Raw genomic sequence first — 20,313 nt, 5'->3', positions numbered from 1 at the left:
ATCACATTTATTTATAACAATAAACCATCCCTTTAAGAGAAACGGTGGCTTAATCTTTCATTCTTGCTACCGCATCGAGATTAGGAAGTATTAAATTTGAGCGTTTTTTTTTTTTTGTCTAATTTAACAGACTTTCTAGTTATGAAGATACCAGTGTTTCCATCTTACTGTTGATTTACGTCAATATACTCTTTTTGGTCGAAATATTTCTGGTCACCCTATGTTATTATTATTTATATTTAACCTGAAGTTATTCAGAACTGATTCGGAATTTAATGATTTAGAAATGAAAGACAGATATCACAAAATATACGGTGCACTAGTTCGTTACAAACCACTGATGAAGGCTAGAAGCAATTGGCATACGTGTCTTAATGTACTGATCTCATACCAGAATACAAGATGTGTGTCCTTTGGGCGGTGGATTTTCCCGCTCACGTTTATTTCTCCCGTACGGACACACACGCATATGGTTGTGATTGCCTCTAAATAAACAGGACTCTGAATACCACCACCTTCCATTCGCCTCGCTATTGCAATCTCTGTCGGCAACTCCGAAGGCGAAGGCGATCTCAATGATGAGTAGTTGTCCGGAGAAATCGCACGAGAGGAACGTGGGAACATACATATACATACTTGTCGCTAACACTCGACTATTTGGTGTTTGTGGTCTCACATGGAAGCCACACGATGACTGATTATACTGGGTTGTTGTCGTTGTGTCAGTTATAAATATACGACATTGACTTGATCCCTAGTCTTCCGTTGCAAGCACTGCTATCGGCTAAAGGAATACCACTCGCTTTCTCTCGCTTAGCAACAGCTGAACACTTATTGGCTCAACGCGTGGGTGTGTGAGAGTGTGAGCTTTAGTTCGCATTTTTGCCACGGCTCAAGACATTTTGGCAGCACAATAGTATGGCCCTGGAGATACTTCCATTCCGGTGAGTCGCGGAGGCATTTTCCGGTATCTCGGGCGCACAATACTCAATGAGGCTCATGCCTGCTCGTGCCTACTATCAGGTTTACGATAGCTTAGCCTCTCTATATTCAATAAGGCTGGCACTAGCTCGATTTCGCATCCATTATCCTTATTTGTGCTTCTACTTATTAAGGACGCAGGTTCCCTATTTCCAATAGGAGCTTCCACTTGCTCATGGTTGTGCTTACTTATCGTATTGGGGCTCGAGTAGTGATGGGAAAATACCCGGGAAGATATTTTCGGGAATATTCCCGGGAAGACTCCCCAAAATGGGAATATTCCGGGAATTTATGTACAAACACAAAGAAAATTACATTCTATTACTATATTATGGTTTCAAATTTAAAGTTTTCTTTTATCACAATATATTTATTACTATATTTTTCAGAGGATTCTTTAAAATGTATATTCTGAACGGTATTATGTTATTTTATTAATATTTTATTATATTTAGAGAGTACGCATAAATGTATATTTGCTTAAATATGTTTTATGCTAGTAAATATGTTGAAAAAAAACTTTGGTATAGGAAGTCCACATACTTTTACAACGCTAAACAGTTTAAATTTATATTTAAGTATATATTTTAAAGTTAACCCTACTACTACTGATATTATAAACATATTCAATTTTTAAATATTATAAACAAATTAAGTTGGGTAACTGCTAGAAAACACATATCTCTCCTTTTCCAACATTTGTGCACGTATTTATGTCCACAATATTTGCAAGATGCTGACTTGCCTTTATAATTTTGCACGTAACATTGCCACACACGACCTTTCTTCCTACCCATTTCTCGAAATTTCATGCTTTAATTCACATGTAAGAGAAGTTCGAGTACCTATTCAGAAATTCAAATCAGAGTCAGCATACAAACTGACGTCTATTACTAAAGGTGGTTCGGGGCGTATTGATGGTACTTCATCTCTATTTCTACAGAACTTCTACGTTACTTTACAAACTGGTTCCTTTTCATCATTTGTAACTTAGTAGGTCTACTTTGCTACTTTCTAGTGCAAATGTAAATAGAACCTAAGAAACCATATTATTTAGTTATATAAAATACAGTGAATGAATTTCAATTTTTTAACCTCCAAGTTATTTAAAACCTAGAAGTGAATGATAATAAATTAAAATATAGTAATTAGTCATATGCAAGGACGCCCATCAGGGGAGGCAAGGTGCGGCGCTCGCCCCCTAGAGGAAATTGTACTTCAGAATATCGAAAACTCAATAGAATTTTTACATTAGTTACAGCAAAATTTGAAACTATTTTTGAAACGTCGCTTATACTTGCCCCCTTGGAAACCACAACATGGGCGCCCTTGGTCATATGGTTCTCATAATTTGAAAAAAAAAATAAAGAAATGGAAATAAATTCCTTACCGAGAATTTATATGCTAGGGGGAAAACCCGGAATATTCCCATTTTATATTTTCCTTCCCACTGGGAATATTCCCACTGCCTATTACTAGCCTCGAGTTCTAGCTCCCTATAAACTTATAGGGCTCGTCAGCGTCAGATTTCCAACTAAGCAGACAAGGTAAGCTGATTAGGGCCACAGAACTCAGAGGTCGCACAAGAAAAATCAACATTTGGAACAATTATTTTTTTTTCTAAATTATTATTGTAACGTTTTACACCTTGTTTTGTTTGGTAAACTTCATTATTAGTTTAAATAACAAACCTAAATATTACGTCGAAACGACTTCAGAGTTCACACTCAACACTGATCACCGTAATCTATTAAACTTATGACCCCAAAGACTCCTTTATATACTAAAAAGTAAATGTATTATAAAACAGTCTCTGGCTAGAGCAAAACTGTCAAATATATGCTGGGATGATTTCGTTAGTGGTCAGTTTATTACGGGCTGGATATAGTGAAGAATGAGGGACCTTCAGCCATAAATTATTTTGGGCCTCAAGATGCCTAAATCTGCCACTGGGGCTCGCGCTCAATTATTGAGCCAGGCTCCCGAGTTTAGGTATCCCTGGTGAAATCCTATCTTTGAGTCATGCTTGTCATGGATGATTCACTGACACACCACGGTCACGACTAAGCTAGTGACACTTCTACAGAACGATCACATGATCTCTCGGAGCCTTACTATAGGCCTACTGCCACGCTCGAAGTCATTTACTTTAATCACACACATTAGAGTTTGCTGTCGCCATCCTTGCATTGCAGACAAACTATAATCCACCCAGATTCATACACAGAACCACCTTAGTTGTATTGTATAATGACCTTCAAACTATTAGCATCACGCTCCCTACAAACTTTATGATCAGCATGCCGTCTACTTTGGCTAGTGTGTTGTGACCTTCAAACTAAGATCGGTATGCTCTCTCTCTCTCTCTACACACACACACATTCGGTAGCGCGAATGTCGTTCGAATCAGACGATCCAGGGAAAATACGTTTATTGAACAATAGCATACTCCTTATCATTAACATTTTCATAGTGCACACTATGTTCGTTTATATAAAATTCATTTGGACACTTTTAGCACTTATCCCCATGAAGTCCATGACACTTCCCCAGAAACTATTTTAGCCTACAATTTTTGGGGTCCCTGGCTCGATCCCAAGTGGGCTTTATGTGCATGGCCTTTCTCGGAGTTCTCACTTCCTTCTTTCTACCATTTCGTTCATTCTTCATACCCTCGGAGCATGGTCGTACGATGTTAATTAAAGGAAAATCTTGAATTACTTAATTGTTCTGGCTTGCAATACCCTTACAGGATAGACATTGCTTAAAGTGTGTTTATGTTACATAAATTATAATTTCTATACAAAATATTAGTTGTTAACTGATTTAAATGTTTCAATTATTTTTCTCAAACCTCTAAAATTTTAGTAGCATACTTGGTCCCATGATCCTCTCCCTTCCCATGTGGTCTTCCTTGACATTGACGTCCGCGAAACATGCCACTTTGTACTGAAACCAACATTCTCTTTCAACAAGCACTGTTTAGGGAATATAGTGTTACTTTTTAAATATGATCAAACATGGATAATATTAATAGTCTAGGTGGGGGACAAAGGGTCGTTCTCGCTTCGGCGGCACAGCCACCAGTGCTGCAAATGCCCAGTGAGAAAGAAAATTGAGAATCTTTCACCATCACCCCCTTCAACCTCCTCCCAGAAGTGTCCTGGATCCAATCCTGATAAAATGAGAAAGTACTCAAATCAGAGACTCATGCTAAAATACTAAAACTAATTAACTAAATAGAGAAGTAATGCACTCGATGTAATCTTTGCTATTTCCCTATGAAGTTTCTATGTAATACAGAGTGTACATAAAAGAATATTGGAGCTGTTTCAAAGCTGTTTAATATCTGAACTTTGATTTACAATAACGAATCACAAATAAAGTGAAACCGTAAAGTAGTTTTTCTCTCTACAAGCGCACCGCCAGAATAAGACTGTCGTAACTCAAAATAGATTTTTAATTGTTATCAATTTTTAACGTGTAATAATTGCAATGTGTATGTATTTAAGAAAGACTTTGCAATAATTATTACTATACATATTGAAATAACGTTACAATTTTCAAAAAGAGACGAGATAATGAAGTTCCTTTAGATATAACAAATTTCTTTGGCTTACTTTTAAAATTGACATTTCAGAATTACGACAGTTTTATTCTGGGGATGGATGGATTAGTGCTATTAGTGCTGGATGTTAATACCGTACTTTTTGCCGCGCGGCAAACATTCAACCGTAGGCAAGAACCTTCTGTGCTTTCGAACATCGCCATACTTGTCTTGGCGTTGTCAATCGGAGAGATAGAAACAATCTGCGCGCATACGCACAGGGCTGGTTCTAGACATTCCGTAAGTGTAAGTAGACAATATTTAGGGCCCCCACGTAAATTATAATAAAAGTGTAGAAAGTTGTAACGAACAAAAATTCTTCAAATAATTGTTAAAATTAAAAATTTCTTCAATATCTGTAATTTCCCTGTGAATATTAACAAAAGATAGAGAAATTATATCTAATTGATTGTGGATGAATGCTGAGCAAAGTTCCAATTTTAATAAGCAATAGTATGTTTTTATTAAATAAGCACAAGGCATAACTAAGATATATACCTAAGATGTATTTTGCCAAGTACAATTGAAACGTAAAAGTCAAAACAGAATAAAACTTATGGGCTTTAAGTCTAACACAGATTTGATTTCGACCAAAAAAAGTATGCTCTTGTGCTTCATTAAAAGCATATTTACATAGTTTCTAGTGATATGATTATGGTAATTGGTTTAATTTCTCGATTTCTTTGTTACTGAAAAGTTCATGTTCTAAAGACACTTTTCTGGCTTTCATTTTGGCAAAATTTCTTACTATTACATCCACTGAGTATGCCATTTTTAATGACCATCAAAGCTAGTCCATTTAATTGTTCTTGAGATATAGTTGATTTCAAATAATTCTTTACTAATTTTAGCTGATCTTGTTTAATACACAACAAGTGACAAAAATATGTGTCTTAATTGATATTTAATTCATCTTCGATCCAGTGGCAGAACTTCAAAATCAGGTGTCCCTCACAAAAATTCTTTTCAGGGCCCCTTAGGCCAATAAAACAATTCAGTCCTTTCATCTCTCTTTCCAACATAGACGTTCGAAATCAGGCAATGAGTAACACAATTTAGACACAAGCAGTGGTGCACCCAAGATCTCTCCTTTGGGTCCGAAGGACTATTACCAAATGTTTTAAAATATCGCTCCATCAAAATTTAATTTAATAGGAGAGAATGGATTGATTGTTACACTGTTATAAGACAACGAGCATATGTATACGCTGCTGTGATTGACAGTGAAAGTTTTTTGTATGTGTTACTTATACTGTAATCCTAAGAACCTTTCGAATACAGTTACCATTTCGAGTTATACGCATAGATGCGTGAAAACTGATTGTATTCAAACAAATTTTGAAATACATTAAATTTAACTCAGACCCGTAACCGAAAAGGCCGTATTCATTTAATTTTAATTTAACAATTAAATTACTGCAATCAAGTATAATAAACTTACAGTTTCAAAAGTTTGTCGACTTGCAAATGTTTCGTTAACAGTAATTGGTATTGATAACTCCTACACCTCAATATTTGTTTGTTTATCGCTTTCGAAATTTTGTTCAGAAGTCGAAAAAAAAAATTTTTTAAAGCCTTCGCTAGCTAGTCTCTCATCTTTTTTTTTTTTTTTCAAGTGTCGTAGCTTTCTTTTCCGATAACATGCTCACTTGCTTTTTTTATCATTGGCCATTATTGTTACATGAAAAACAAAGTACTATTGAAAAGTGAAAACACATCATGATATATATATATATATATATATATATATATATATATATATATATATATATATATATATATATATATATATATATATATATATATATATATATATATATAAACGAAACAACTTAGAATAGTGCATTTCATTTACGCTTACCTTTCTCAACCCTTAACTGTTGGTGTACTCTATTTCAGTCTGAAGCACTATGCGAGAACACTGTTTATGTCAAGGCGTAGCACCCTTGAAGACATTTCTTTTTACTATGATAATGACGCCCAATCCATAAACAACACGTGCAGATGACTTCCTTTTGTTTGTTGGTCCATTCCCATTTCAAAGACATATTTGATATTCTCTAGCAAGGTCACGGAAGGGTAGTTAGGAGAGAAATGAAGAATCTATTATATTTGTATTTTGTGTATATGGTGGGATTGTGGAAAGGATATCTCTGTCTTTAGTCGTAGTGCAGTAGTGCTTAATATAACATCTATAGAAAACTAAACCTCCCTACATTTTATCTCGTGTTCGTAAAATGTCCCGTCTTTCCTTTTTAAAAATCTTTCCTAAATCTCCCTGCGTCGCGGGACATTTTCCTCACACTAGCATCACTTGCAAGTGGGCATTAGCACCAATTGATTGCGAGTCCATTTCAATTCTAAAGGCATGTTTTACAATGAACCACTCAAAAATTCGACTATATTGTCCTTTTGATGTATTTTTACTCTATTACAGTCTGTACAATATTTATTTGAAGCTATTTGAAAATTTTTTCATCATAACATTTTTTTCTAATATTCACATTTACAGCTCAAAATTCATTTTCCAGTTTCGAGGTCCTCATCCTATGGCACCTCCTGCGAACGCGTAGTTCGCAGAATTCAAGATCCGGCCCTATATACGCACGACTAGAACTCTCGTCTTTGTTGATACTGGCTGCGAAAGAACACTGTATTCAAGACACAAGATAACAAATTGAAACCACGATATTCTTTTATGTTCATGCTGAATTACGGTACATTAATTATACATTGCAATCAAAATCTGATAGCAAGAGTATTCTCTAAAGAAACTTACTTGGTTTCTATTAGTAGCTGATGCAATTTGAACGCTCATTTCTCCTGTCATGTCATCCAATATCTGTAAAGAGAATCTACTTTGTAGAAGAAACAATTATTTACTTCCAGTCTAAATGCATCATGCTATGCTAAAATACATTTGGAAATGATAAAATGAATTGCACTGTGGTTCCATTAAATAATAATAATAATAATAATAATAATAATAATAATAATAATAATAATAATAATAATAATAATAATAATAATAATAATAATAATAATAATTATTATTATTATTATTATTATTATTATTATTATTATTATTATTATTATTATTATTATTATTATTCTGACTTAAGTAGTAGAAATACTTCCGACTCCGTTGAAGTCCAAATTCAGATTCCATTGCTATCGAGTGCGGTGGGAAGGAGTGACATGTAAAAACAATCGAGAATTACAAATATTAGAGTCCAATCCATCAGACTGACGATGCTATTTACATCCAAATACATCTCCCATGTGCATCTAAGGGGGAAGAGGGAGTTCAAGCACTTTGTATAAATTTATTCTTCCTGTGTGAAGAACGGGCATTATAGCTAGTCTATAATATAGAAAAACGTTGAATTATGTTTACGATTCTTAAAATTATGATCCCTTAAATATGTTTTCACAAGCCGAGCTGAACGATTAGCGTAACCACATCACGACATCCATGTATGGCTATCGTGGCTGATATTTTTAGTCCTAACACGCTTTTATAGGAATTTATAGAAATCTAAGCATATGAACGTAATCTGAATTCCTTCTGAAAATTCCTTTCAATTTCCATCATTAAGATTTAAGTGTAAATGATTAAGAAGTTATACTTTATTAGTTCTAAAAATCAAATTTTAAGGTAATAGATTTAATAATTTTAGTATGAACAGTGGCGAGTTTTGAGGGAAGTCAGATCGGCAGAAGTCAGTTTCATCAGCACAAGGTAAGGGAAGAAAATCCACCCAATTTCACATTCTTTGTATAGGACACTATGTTACTCTTCCGCAGCGATAAAATGCCAACTCTCACTGATATAGCTTACCTCAAGAAGTACCACTAAAAATGAAACATTTAATTTAATGTTCCAAGTTGTACCGTGATTAATACAGTTTGAATATAATACACTAATGATATATTAATAGTATAAAAGAAATAACTAACCAATTAACATCAGACGAAGTAAAATAAGTTAACCATATCAGTTTCAAAAGGGCAAAATTTTTGTAGTCAATTTGATTTTGGATAGTGTCTCTTTCAGCAGCGAGGCTATATAAGACGTGGACCTACAGTTTAACGTGAATTCCGAACCCCATGAGCTTCTGCCGGGAATCGAACCCAAGTCTCTCACGCCAAAGGCGCTTATGCTAACCGCTTAGCCATGAGGGAGCTCTTGTAGGCAATTGAAAATAATAATAATAATAATAATAATAATAATAATAATAATAATAATAATAATAATAATAATAATAATAATAATAATAATAATAATAATAATAATAATAATAAAGTGGAACTTAATGTCTATAAGTTTAAAAATGCACATACTTAATATAGGACGGAGGCCACGTGCTCGATGATATCCTATCGCTTTCTGAAGGCTGGGCTGACGGTCCTCTGTTGAAGATGTAAGCCAAGGAGCATATGTTAATTCACTGTTAAAGTAACGGACACAACAACACTATCTTCTGATTCGTATCAAAGTGACGCAAAAAAGTTTCCATGTCTCTAACCTTTTAGTTCTTCTACTGTAGTTGCATCAGCTTATTTCTTGATTGGACTCTTCAGTTGTTGAAATCTATCGTGTATTAATTTTCACTTCTCATTATCAAATTTGCATAATATCAAGGTTATTTTGTAATTGTTTTGGCGTATATATATATTTGACATTGTTTTCCTTGTAGGAACCAGTCTTATTTGAAAATAATTTATTTCCTTTAAGAAAAATATTTCTTCAGTACACGTGTCACCCACAGGGCAACTAGAACAGGTTCTCCTCCGGTCTCAGATTGTCGTGTAGACAAAAACCATTTGATAGGTTTCTTTAATATTCTTTTTAGAGGTTTCCCTCGTAACCCAATCTGTATACTGAGTTCAAACTGAAAAGTTCTTTGCCCTCCCTTCTGCAACAAGGTCTACTGGTGCGATGCTGCTCATTTATTGCTATCGATTATGGATCGCCAGAAAAAAGACACGGAACACCGTACAAAGCTTTCTCGCTACCACATCTTAATTTTGAGTCATGGTATGCTTCAGCTATTACGGAAACACTTATTTACGAAAATACAATACTGTCAGAAGAAAACTTGCCTCCAAGTGTGAATCACCCCTTATGGATTTGTTCATGAAACATGATTTATACCACCTTTTAGGGCCGTTAATGAAACATTTATCCATGAAATGTAAACCAAATTGATTGAGTCGTTTTCAAATATTCATCCGAAAAGAACTCATCCTAAGAGTAAGCAACATCATATGTATGTTATTAAAAGATGAAAATGACTTATATCGTATTTTAGGGTTTTTAATAAAAATTTATTTATGAAACATGAACAAAATTGAATTAGTCGTTGCTTCAGAAAGTCGTCCCAAAGAAAGTCATTCAGTAGATGGGCGGTACCTGAAACCATTTTGAGAAAAATCGCACTTTTTTCCAGGGCGTCCTGATAGCAAGGACTCAATTTTCCAGTATCGCACGATACGTGAGGTCACCCGTAACGTCCAGCTATGGAAAAACGAACACCCCGAAAACTCGTTCTCTTTTATGACCCCTTTTTGGGGATGTATTCGTTCTCTTTTACGACTCCCTTTTTGGAGTGTATTCGTTCTCTTTTACGACACTTTTTCAACCCTATTTTAACATGGAGCTCCCTCGTGGCTAAGCGGTTAGCATACGCGCCTTTGATTCCCGGCGGGAGCTCATGTGGTTCGGATTCCACGTTAATCAGTAGGTTCACATCTCATATAGCCTCGCTGCTGAACTGGACGTTAAACTCAAAAAAATCAACTCAACCTATTTTAACATAGCAAAACTTACATAAGACTATGAACACATAGCAGAGACTAATGAGGGTGTACTCGTTCTCTTTTACGACCACGTTTCGCAATCCCCCTACGTAAAGTAGCAGAGCTAATAAAAGAATATGGTATATTTTTCAACCCCTATGTAACATAACAGAGCTGACAAAGGAGTGTGACCATCTTTTTAACCTCTATGTAACATAGTAAAAAATACACATAGTAGAGCTTACACAGGAAAGGCTATGGCCCGACATAGCAGATGACCACTTTTTTCAGCCCCTACTGAACATAACAGAGATTACACAAAAGACTATGATAAAATAAATAGGTCATAGAACTCGTTATGCTAATAAAAGAGGACAGCCTATAGCAAATTATCTTACTCCTTAAAACTCGTTCTCTTTTGTAACCCCCTTTTCAACCCTTATTTAACATAGCAAAAAAAAAAAAAAAACACACACATATCGTTCCTTTGTTTGCAAAGTGTCGTATCTAAAAAAAAATCGATGTTTGAGTTAAGACCAGTCCCGGATTCCCCTTTAGAAGCTCTATAATTCTCTTTAATAGCCATATCTAAATTCCTAAATATAACTGTAGAATAAGCAGTTCGATGTTTGTCGTATTTCAATTGTAGAGAATTAAATTTCTCTCGAACTGCCGTAACTCAAGATACAACAGTTTGCAAGAAAAATTAAGGTGAGTTTCTATTGTTCACACAGAGTCGTATCTCAAACGACTTTATATATTTGTTTGTTTGTTTGAGAGTGTGTGTGTTTATGTGTATGTGTGGTGAACGCTCTATCACTAAGCCACTGTGCCCCCTGAGACTACCCCGAAAAGGGAAAGACGTATAGAAGTCATGTCATGTTTGTATGGAGACATTAAACATGCTGTAATCACCATTTGCAGCAATGATATCAGACAGGCGTTTCCTCGTGTTGGCTACCAGATTGGAACACATTGCACTCGGAAATGTTCCCGCAATTTCATCACGTGAGCCTGAAGAAGTTTCTGGACCCGGTCCTGTCGACGTATTTCCCATTCTTGAACCATAGAACTCCAAAGATGTTCTATGGGGTTAATGTCAGATTTGGAGGCCAGTCTATGCAGATCAGTTCACGATTATCATCGAACCATTCGTCGTCTGTCTTGATACATGAACAGCATTATTTTCGTGCATAAAAATGAATTCCTTTGTTCCGAGAAATTTCTTTGAAGGGATGGCAGTAGCATGTTCTCTAATAATTGACTATAGGTGGGACTAATAATTGAATATAAGTCATACTCCCAGGAATAGGCACGAGCTCACCCGAACCCGCAGCTGTCATATAACCCCAAAATTGAGCTGAAATTCGGCCAGAGTGCGAAGTTCGAACTACGTGCTCCAAGTGATATCGTGTTCCAATAATATTAGTCCTCCGTGTTCGAAGGAACGGAATACCTTCTCGTCGGACCAGATGACTAGCTCCCAATATGCTTGGCGAGTATTCACATGCAAGTGAGCCCATTCCAGGCGCCTTGCCTTGTTCTCTTCTGTTAGAATAGTTTTCTTTGCGGGGCGTGCACAGTTGATTCCAGCAGACTTTAGTCGTTGTCTTATTATTTTGTGCGAATGCCCTTATTTTACTGCTTTACCCTTCAAAATAGATCGATGACGCAGGGGCTGATTTCGCACCTCGGTAATAAGGTCTGTAACCTGTTGCACAGACGTTGCTCGCGGCCGTCCACTTCGATGTCTTGACTTAACCCAATTCATATCTGTTTGCTCTGCATAACGATTTAGCCACTTGCGAATTGTTCGAGGACCAAGATCTCGAGCAATGTGCGACAATGCCTCACCATTTGTTGCGCGACCGATAATTTCATCTCGCTGAGCAGCGCTCAGTTCTACAGAGCCTCGATTTCGTGGTATGTTCTTAAATGTCTTGCTGTGAGTAGGCGACAGAAACTTTCTGCACAATGAACTTGACGGGAATGCTGTTTGCAAGGTTAGGCCTATATGTTTGTATTGCAGAAAAGAAATAAGTAAATAAATAATATCACGAAATAAATATATTTTATTTTATTATCTTTATCACATGTCCGCATGCTACTAAGTTTATCTTCATCTGTTAATTTAGTTTAGCAAAAGCAAATTTCGCTGTCTTTTTTAACTTGACGTTTGGTTTATTGTTTGTTTACAGTTATGGAGATACGAAACATAAATGACTCAGTGTCTTATGTTTGTTTCGTTCCACCAAAACACCTTAGGCACCTCTCCAGGATACTTTATTCAGTCTGTAGTATACTTTTTGACTCTCAGTAATCGCATAAATAAATAGTATTGAATGATACGGATATCTGTCAAAAGGGAACGAGTATCGCCATTTCATACCATAAACAAATGCAAAACAATATTAAGGCAGATACACTATTTTCCACACTTATGAATCACTCTTACGGATAGGACTGCTCTCATAATTCCAAACCTCAGAAATTGTAACAGTGAAGGAAAATGTTTTCATAAACATTGGAAACATATCATTTACAAACTTATTTGTATATCGTTATTACCTATTCATATATAGGGTCTCCCACGAAAATCCGACAAACTTCGTATATGAGTTCAGAACCTTAACACAAGAAAAAAACCTGCAACTTTGATGGAAAACGCTTAATTGCGGAGACAGGGATAATAAAAGACATCGGCGCAAATCTGTCTTCAACATTGGGGGGACGGGTAAAACCGTTTCCATATTATATATATATATATGTATATATAAGCGATGTTCCAAATATTTATGAAGTTGAAAAATAATGCTGAGAAGGATCAGGGGAGCAGAATTGTCTTCAGTGGCGTATTTAGGAGGCTATTGGGTTCAAGCTCCCCCCTAAATAAATTTGTTAGTTTTTCGCATTCCACGTACAACAATAATCCTTCTTACCATTTCTAAGAATGTCATTGACTTTCCATTTTTCTTATGCTCTTTGTTCAGAAATAATACTGTATTTGTCAAATTTCATTCTATGTAAGAACTGCGTCGTTTTGTTCTTTCATTTGTCCTTTCTACTTTTCTTTTTCTTGACGTTAATTTCTTTCATTTCGCCTATCATACTTTATCAACCGTTGTCAGTTGTGATTCAAGTCGGCAGTCATCAGTAACACCAAAACTAAGAGGAGTTCATAAGCGAAACTGATGTTCCACACCAACTTGCGCGGATATCAACATGACAGGATTGTGGTTATTATAACAAAGGAAAAATTATATCGGTTAGTTATTTTTAAAAGAAGGAAATGTTTGAATTAAAGAAAATCAAAACGGGGGAATAATTAGCTCGGGAAATTAGGAAGGCCAACAGGATGCTTCCTTTTTCTTGTGTAAATAGAATAAAGGGTTAGATTCACTCCTAAATTTTTGTATCATATCATATAGGATTTATCGGCCTGTAATTCTTGTCATTATAACTTCAACTTATGCATAAATTAAAATATATTTTATTCTCAAACTCAGGTGGGCAATTGCCCACTTCCTTCCTTGTGTTGGACATAGCCCCTCGAAACAAAATCCTAAATACGCCATTCGTTGTCTTCAACATTGGGTGGTGGACAGATTTGAGGCTTATTCTAGAGAAGGGAGATGAAACTCATATTACGGCAGATGAATGTGATTTCTGAGATTAACCTGTTGTAGAGTATATTATATATTAGGCGATGTAGATGAAGTAGTAGTACATATCAGTATTACATATCACTGCCATGAACACATTCTGAAATCTGAATACATGCATATTTATAATTGGTATGTTTCTAATTAGGCATCCACAAAGATCAACGTTAAAATTGTTTTATAATAATATAATAATATAAATAATGACTTCCATAAAACTATGAAGAAAGAATATCAATTACGTATGACGCAACAATATTCTTATTTGAGCAAAATGATGATAATCTCAATAACATTACAGGAATCGTTACAGAAAACTGACGCATGTCATATACTCTTTAGTTAACAGATGTAACCTTAAGATTATGGAGAAAAATATTCCAGCAATTGAGTTCTTTTCTTTGCTTACGAAGCATACTCTCTCAAAAGAAAAATTGGGACACGCGGAAATACGTAGGAACAAACCATGGTTCGAACTAGCAGAGAAGAGAAAACAGGCAAAATTACGTTCGTTACAAAATCCGAATGAAATAACTATACAAAATTTCATAGACATCAGGCGGGAAACTTCCAAAACTTTTAGAACAAAGAAACGCGATTTTTTGAAAGCTAAAATTAAGGAACTCGAAGATAATAGTAAAAATAAAAACATTCGGGACATGTATAAAGGGATCAACGAATTTAAGAAAGGCTATCAACCTCGTGCTTATAAGAAAGCTGATTTAACAGTTCTCACTGATACAGATAGTATTTTAAATAAATGGAAAGATTTCTTTGACGATTTGCTTATCACGCAGCCAAAAACTAATGTGCGGGGTGAAAGGGAGATACACACCGCAGAACCGTATATTCCAGAACCCAACCGAATAGAAGTAGAAATCGCTATAAAGAAATTAAAGAAACACAAATCTCCGGGTGTAGACGAAATTCCGGCTGAGTTAATTTTACCTGGAGGCGAAAAATTGTGAAACAAGATACACAAACCCATCCTCCTTTTCTACAACAAGGAAAAATTGCCACAAGAATGGAAAGAATCAATCATTGTTCCAATCCACAAGAAAGGCGCCAAAACTGACTGTAATAATTATCGAGGCATCTCTCTTCTGTCAACATCCTATAAAATCCTTTCAAATATTCTATTAGCAAGATTGACCCCATACGCAGATTAAATTATTGGAGATTATCAGTGCGGATTGAGACGAAATCGATCAACTATCGACCAAATATTTACCATTCGCCAAATACTCGAAAAGAAGTGGGAATACAGTAGCCCGGTACATCAACTATTTATTGATTTTAGAAAGGCGTACGACTCGGTTAGGAGAGAAATATTGTAGAACATTCTTACAGAATTTGGAATATCGAAAATGCTAATTAAATTAATTAAGGCATGTTTAAATGAATCCCAAAGTAAGGTCCGGGTAGGAAAGTTTTTGTCCACGAGCTGATAAAGTGGATACTTTCAAAAATCTAGGATCAATATTAACAGACGAAAATCATATTCACGAAGAAATTAAATATCGACTAAGAACAGGGAATTCATGTTATTATTCAGTTCAAAATCTCTTGTCGTCGTTAATTCTGTCGAGGAATTTGAAGCTTAAAATATATAAAACGATAATCATGAATGTTATTCTGTATAGTTTCGAAACATGGTGGTTTACTCTGAGGGAAGAACATAGACTGAAAGCATTTGAAAACAAAATTCTCAGACGAATATTCAGATCCAAGAGGAAAGGGGAATGGCGAAAACTTCATAACGAGGAACTACATAAATTATACGGTTTACCAAACATTGTTAGGGTCATCAAGTCTAGGAGGCTTAGGTGGGTAGGACATATAGTCAGGATGGAAGAAAGTATGAACGCTTTCAAAGTGTTAGCGGTAAGACCAATCGGAAAACGACCATTAGGAAGACGTAGGCGCAGATGGGAAGACAATATTAAGATGGATCTCGCAAAAATAGGAATGCAAAGTAGAAACTGGATCCAGTTGGCTAAGGATAGAAGTCAATGGAGAGCTTTTCTGAACGCGACATTGAACTTCCGGGTTCCATAGGCCATAGAGTTGCCTTACGAAGCATGAGTAGATGCCTAGGCTGATACTAGAAATAGATGAAATGCGCATTTACTGAAAAGATGGGTTCTACTGACATCGGGTAGTCTATATACTCTTCGTGTTCTAGGGCCTAGGGGAGAGGAGGAGATAAGATTTCATATCAGGTTACGTCACACACAGTCGCACACCTTCAATTTCATTAAAAATGAAAAAAAAAAAAACAAGAGAAACTAATTTCATCTCACTTTCCTTTGTGGCAGTCGGACACAAATCATCACACTTACCTGCAAAAAGTACTTTTCAAATCGGATTATTGGGAGAGCCTCCAGTTCCAATTTTTTTGGGGGACATGTATCCCCATTTCCCCGTAATTTGTGCCCGTACCTACAGCTGAGACAACTTGCCAGCATGAGGAGAGGGGCATATCCTCTCTCTGGCATTTATTGAAATTTGTGCCCAAGTAGCGGAAGTGGAATTAATACATATTGATGAGACTACTAAACGCACTACAGCACAAAATTCAGTTTGAAATACTACAGAATACGATTCTTTTTAAGAGAAATGGAAAAGCCAAGAGAAATCAATTTCATCTCATATTCCTTTGTGGCAGTCGGACACAAATCATCACACTTATCCCAAAAAGCACTTTTTAAGTCAGATTATTGGGGGGACAGTCCCCCAGGTCCAAGATTGGGGGAACATTTCCCCTCGTCCCCCCGGGATTTGCGCCAGTGGATTTGACAGACTTGTAAGATGGGATACAAAGCCGGTCCTATCCATATCATCTTTCTCGATGTAATAGTAGGTGATTCTATTTGGAAGTAGCAAACAATATATATTCTGGTTACATATTCCGGTTCGTAGTCCTGTATCGTTGCTGTTGAAGCTTATCTACGCTCCAAGGGCCAGGGAAAATGTCCGCGCATGTCCAGTGATTAATGTGGTATAAAGTTGCTGAGATGTGATTAGCAGAAACTACATGGTATTCCAAATAGAATAGAAGATGCTCTTAAAAGAGCTGTTTAGAGATGAATAGATTACTTTTATTATGGTTAGGAGAGGGTATAGAGATATCCATTTGTGATTTTGAGCCCAGAAATAATGAAGTGTAATATTTATTTTACAGTACAGCATTAGTAATTTTATAGTTGCCTAACAAAACTTGTTAAGACATATCTCTTGTGATCATAAATCCATGCTATTATTTCTTTCTTAGCTAAGATCCGGGGAAATAGACAGAAGTAGTAACATTTGAACTTAGGAGTCATTCACTGGTTGGTGAGCAACCGCTTCTTCTGGTTGGATAGTGACTATGATCTCTGATTGGGTATTAGATGGGTCTTTGTAAGAGCTAGATTTCTTGGTGTATTTGCCGGTCAAAATAATAATTTAAACATTTTTGGTAGAACTGTTGATTTTGGATCGTTGAGGACAATTTTTGTCCTGAAATTCCTGAATGCTTCAACTCGATGAGATGATTAAGAACATACACTCCCTCTTGGATTAATTTCTTAACTACTTTAGGATTATGAGAGTGTAGCCGGATAAGAGATACAGTATCAGTTTGGATTGTATTCTAACTATGTTGGTAAAGTTAATGTGCTGTTCCTGAAGCTCTTGTCTGATGACTTCGATCTTCAATTGCATAACCACTCTCTTTGTCACACTTATAAAGCTGTACCTTCTCTTTTTCTTATGTGATTCTTGAGGCGAACAGTCCGGGCATACAATATTGCTATTGTAATCTTAATTTCAAACTCTTCTGGTCTAAAAAAGCTTATAAATTTATGTCTTCTTTCATCCGTTCATAAAGTTAGGAAGATACTACTGGGATCCTCATAATGTCCACAATACAGGACAGGTAGAAAGCAGTAATGTTCATCAATGAAATCGTAAAGATTTTCTCAATCTTGCAGAAAAGGTTCCATTTTGTCGATGGTAGTATGAAAATGCTGATCTTTTACTATTACTTTTTATTCTTGGTCGTAGTCTGATAAAGGAAGTCGAAGTAGTCCTCATTGTAGTATCTTCCTTCTGTTTAGAGTTCTTCCTTGCGTCTCGACAGAATATCTGGTGTAAGGGTTTCTTGATTGGATCCTAGGCCATTGAATTTGTAGTGGGCATAGTGTTTGTAGGTCTTAACATGTAAATTATTCATTGTAGCTTTGGAAAATTCAAGATTACTAATAAAACTCCAACTGACCAAAGCAGTATATATATTTTAAAATTATATATTTGTGTTATAGTTTCGGCTATGTAACATACTCTTCCTCAGACACATTATGAGAGAAATATCCAATTTTGACAGCTTATATACAATCTGGATGCAAGACACTCCCACTTTCTCTTTACAAAACATAAACTTTTAGTTGACTCTAAAAAATAAAATTTTAATTACTCTAAACCTAAGCTTTTAATTGGCTCAAAAAGTAAATTTTTAATTATTGTAGTCACTTTCTCTTTTTGCGCACCTGTTATGAAACTCTCAATAAAATGTTTGTCACTTACACTTTCTATTCGCTATTGCCCATCTGCTGTTCTCTATAGTACACCTGCTCCAACAGCTCGTGTTGATCCTTTTAATTCTTTCTTTCTATTTTGTCTATCATCTTTTCCCATAATTCATGTATTACAAGTCCACTAGGCCAATTCATCAACTTCTCCTCGTACTTCTTAGTCCACTGGGCTTCTTTCCACTTTCTTATCACACTCCTTTTCTCCCTTTCTAATCCTTTTATTCCTTCCCAATCTATATCATGTCCTGTTTCTTTAATGTGTTTATATATTGCGTTGTACTCTCTTTTTAGTCTAGCTTCATCCTTATGTTGTTTTATCCTTTGTTCTAATCTCTTTCCTGTTTCCTTTCTATTCTTCTTTTCAGCATCGGAGGCACTTCATAAGCATAAGGAGCATAAGTATGATGCTAGACTAAAAATAGAGAACAACGCAATATATAAACACATATAAACACAAATATAGACAATTTACAATACTACCATTGACTCAAGAAAATGAAAGTAAGAGCGAAAATATTATGGTGAAACAATTTTGTTAATGTGCAAAGTAGTTCGATAATAGTACGGAGAAATCCCAGAAAACTCATGGACAAGACTGTCTTATTAAGTTTGAGCGTCCTAGTATTAACTTCAGTAGAAAATTTAGATTATTTATACAATGCAATCTTTGCGCTTAACGTTCCACGATTAATTTAGATTATTTATACTTGGAGAAATGTTTTCTCCTAGGTAAAGTTTCTGAGACTCCTCCCTGAATGCGTTCCTTACGACGACCTTACGTATCAGAAATTAGTACTGTACTATCAAATCACCTGCTTCTATATCGTAGATTTTTCTTAAGTATGAAGATTCGCTTCGTAGGCCGGTTGGTGACCCAAGCTTGAGGACGTTAATCAGTGTATTAATTCAGGCTGTAAACAATGCCTATTTACGTGAAGATACTAAATAAACTTACTATGACAACTGCCTCTACTGGGCTTTATAGCTGTATCATACATTACAGCTTTTAAAAGAACGGGGAAACTTGTATGAGTAGTATTGCAAATTAGTATACTATAAAATTGTCTTTAGATATTTGAGTACTGCATATTCTAGTAATTGATTATAAACTAATAGACAAATAGTTTACTTTTCAAAGAAACCTTAAGATCTGTTACGTTTTTTTTTTATTCTTCGTTTTTTTTAGCAACGTCACAGACACTTAAAACACATCTTATCTTTCTCTAAACTATTTCTCTACTGAGCGACGCAGTTTCTCCAAGCCGACAAATGACGTACAAACATGGCGATCATTGTTATAATCGCACGAGTAACAGACCGAAATTCAATCACGAATTTCGACTAGTTAGAACAAACACATGAGCAAAAGAAAATGTTTTCCGTAATTAGCTAGCTTTAAAGTATTTTATAGCGCAATAATAAAAAAAAATCAGTGGAAACGTCTTTCCCAGGGGGAAATTTCAATACACTAAACTAACTAACTAAATAACTCTATGGCCTATGGAACCCGGAGGTTCAGTGCCGCGTTCACAAAAGCTCTCCACTGACTTCTATCCTTAGCTAATTGCATCCAGTTTCTACTTTGTATTCCTATCTCTGCGAGATCCATCTTAATATTGTCCTCCCATCTGCGCCTAGGTCTTCCTAATGGTCGTTTTCCTATGGGTCTACCAGTCAAGACTTTGAA

General features: G+C 35.6%; 1 protein-coding gene across 1 annotated transcript in view; it reads right to left on the bottom strand.

Annotated features, from left to right (window-relative positions):
- LOC145673868 (cytochrome b5-like) overlaps nucleotides 1-9,355 on the bottom strand; it is a 28,162-nt gene extending 18,807 nt beyond the window's left edge. The window contains exons 1-2 of the mRNA XM_081743648.1: nucleotides 8,933-9,355; nucleotides 7,368-7,430 (exon numbers count right to left, since the gene is read on the bottom strand). Of these exons, the coding sequence (XP_081599774.1) occupies nucleotides 7,368-7,418 (51 nt within the window). The 5' untranslated portion in view covers nucleotides 7,419-7,430; nucleotides 8,933-9,355. The remainder of the gene's footprint in view (nucleotides 1-7,367; nucleotides 7,431-8,932) is intronic.
- Nucleotides 9,356-20,313: the final 10,958 nt, after the last annotated feature.

The sequence above is a fragment of the Thermobia domestica genome, chromosome 2 (genome assembly GCF_964235325.1).
Source record: "Thermobia domestica chromosome 2, izTheDome1.hap1.1, whole genome shotgun sequence".
Lineage (NCBI taxonomy): Eukaryota > Metazoa > Arthropoda > Insecta > Zygentoma > Lepismatidae > Thermobia > Thermobia domestica.
This window is presented reverse-complemented; position numbering and strand designations above follow the sequence as displayed.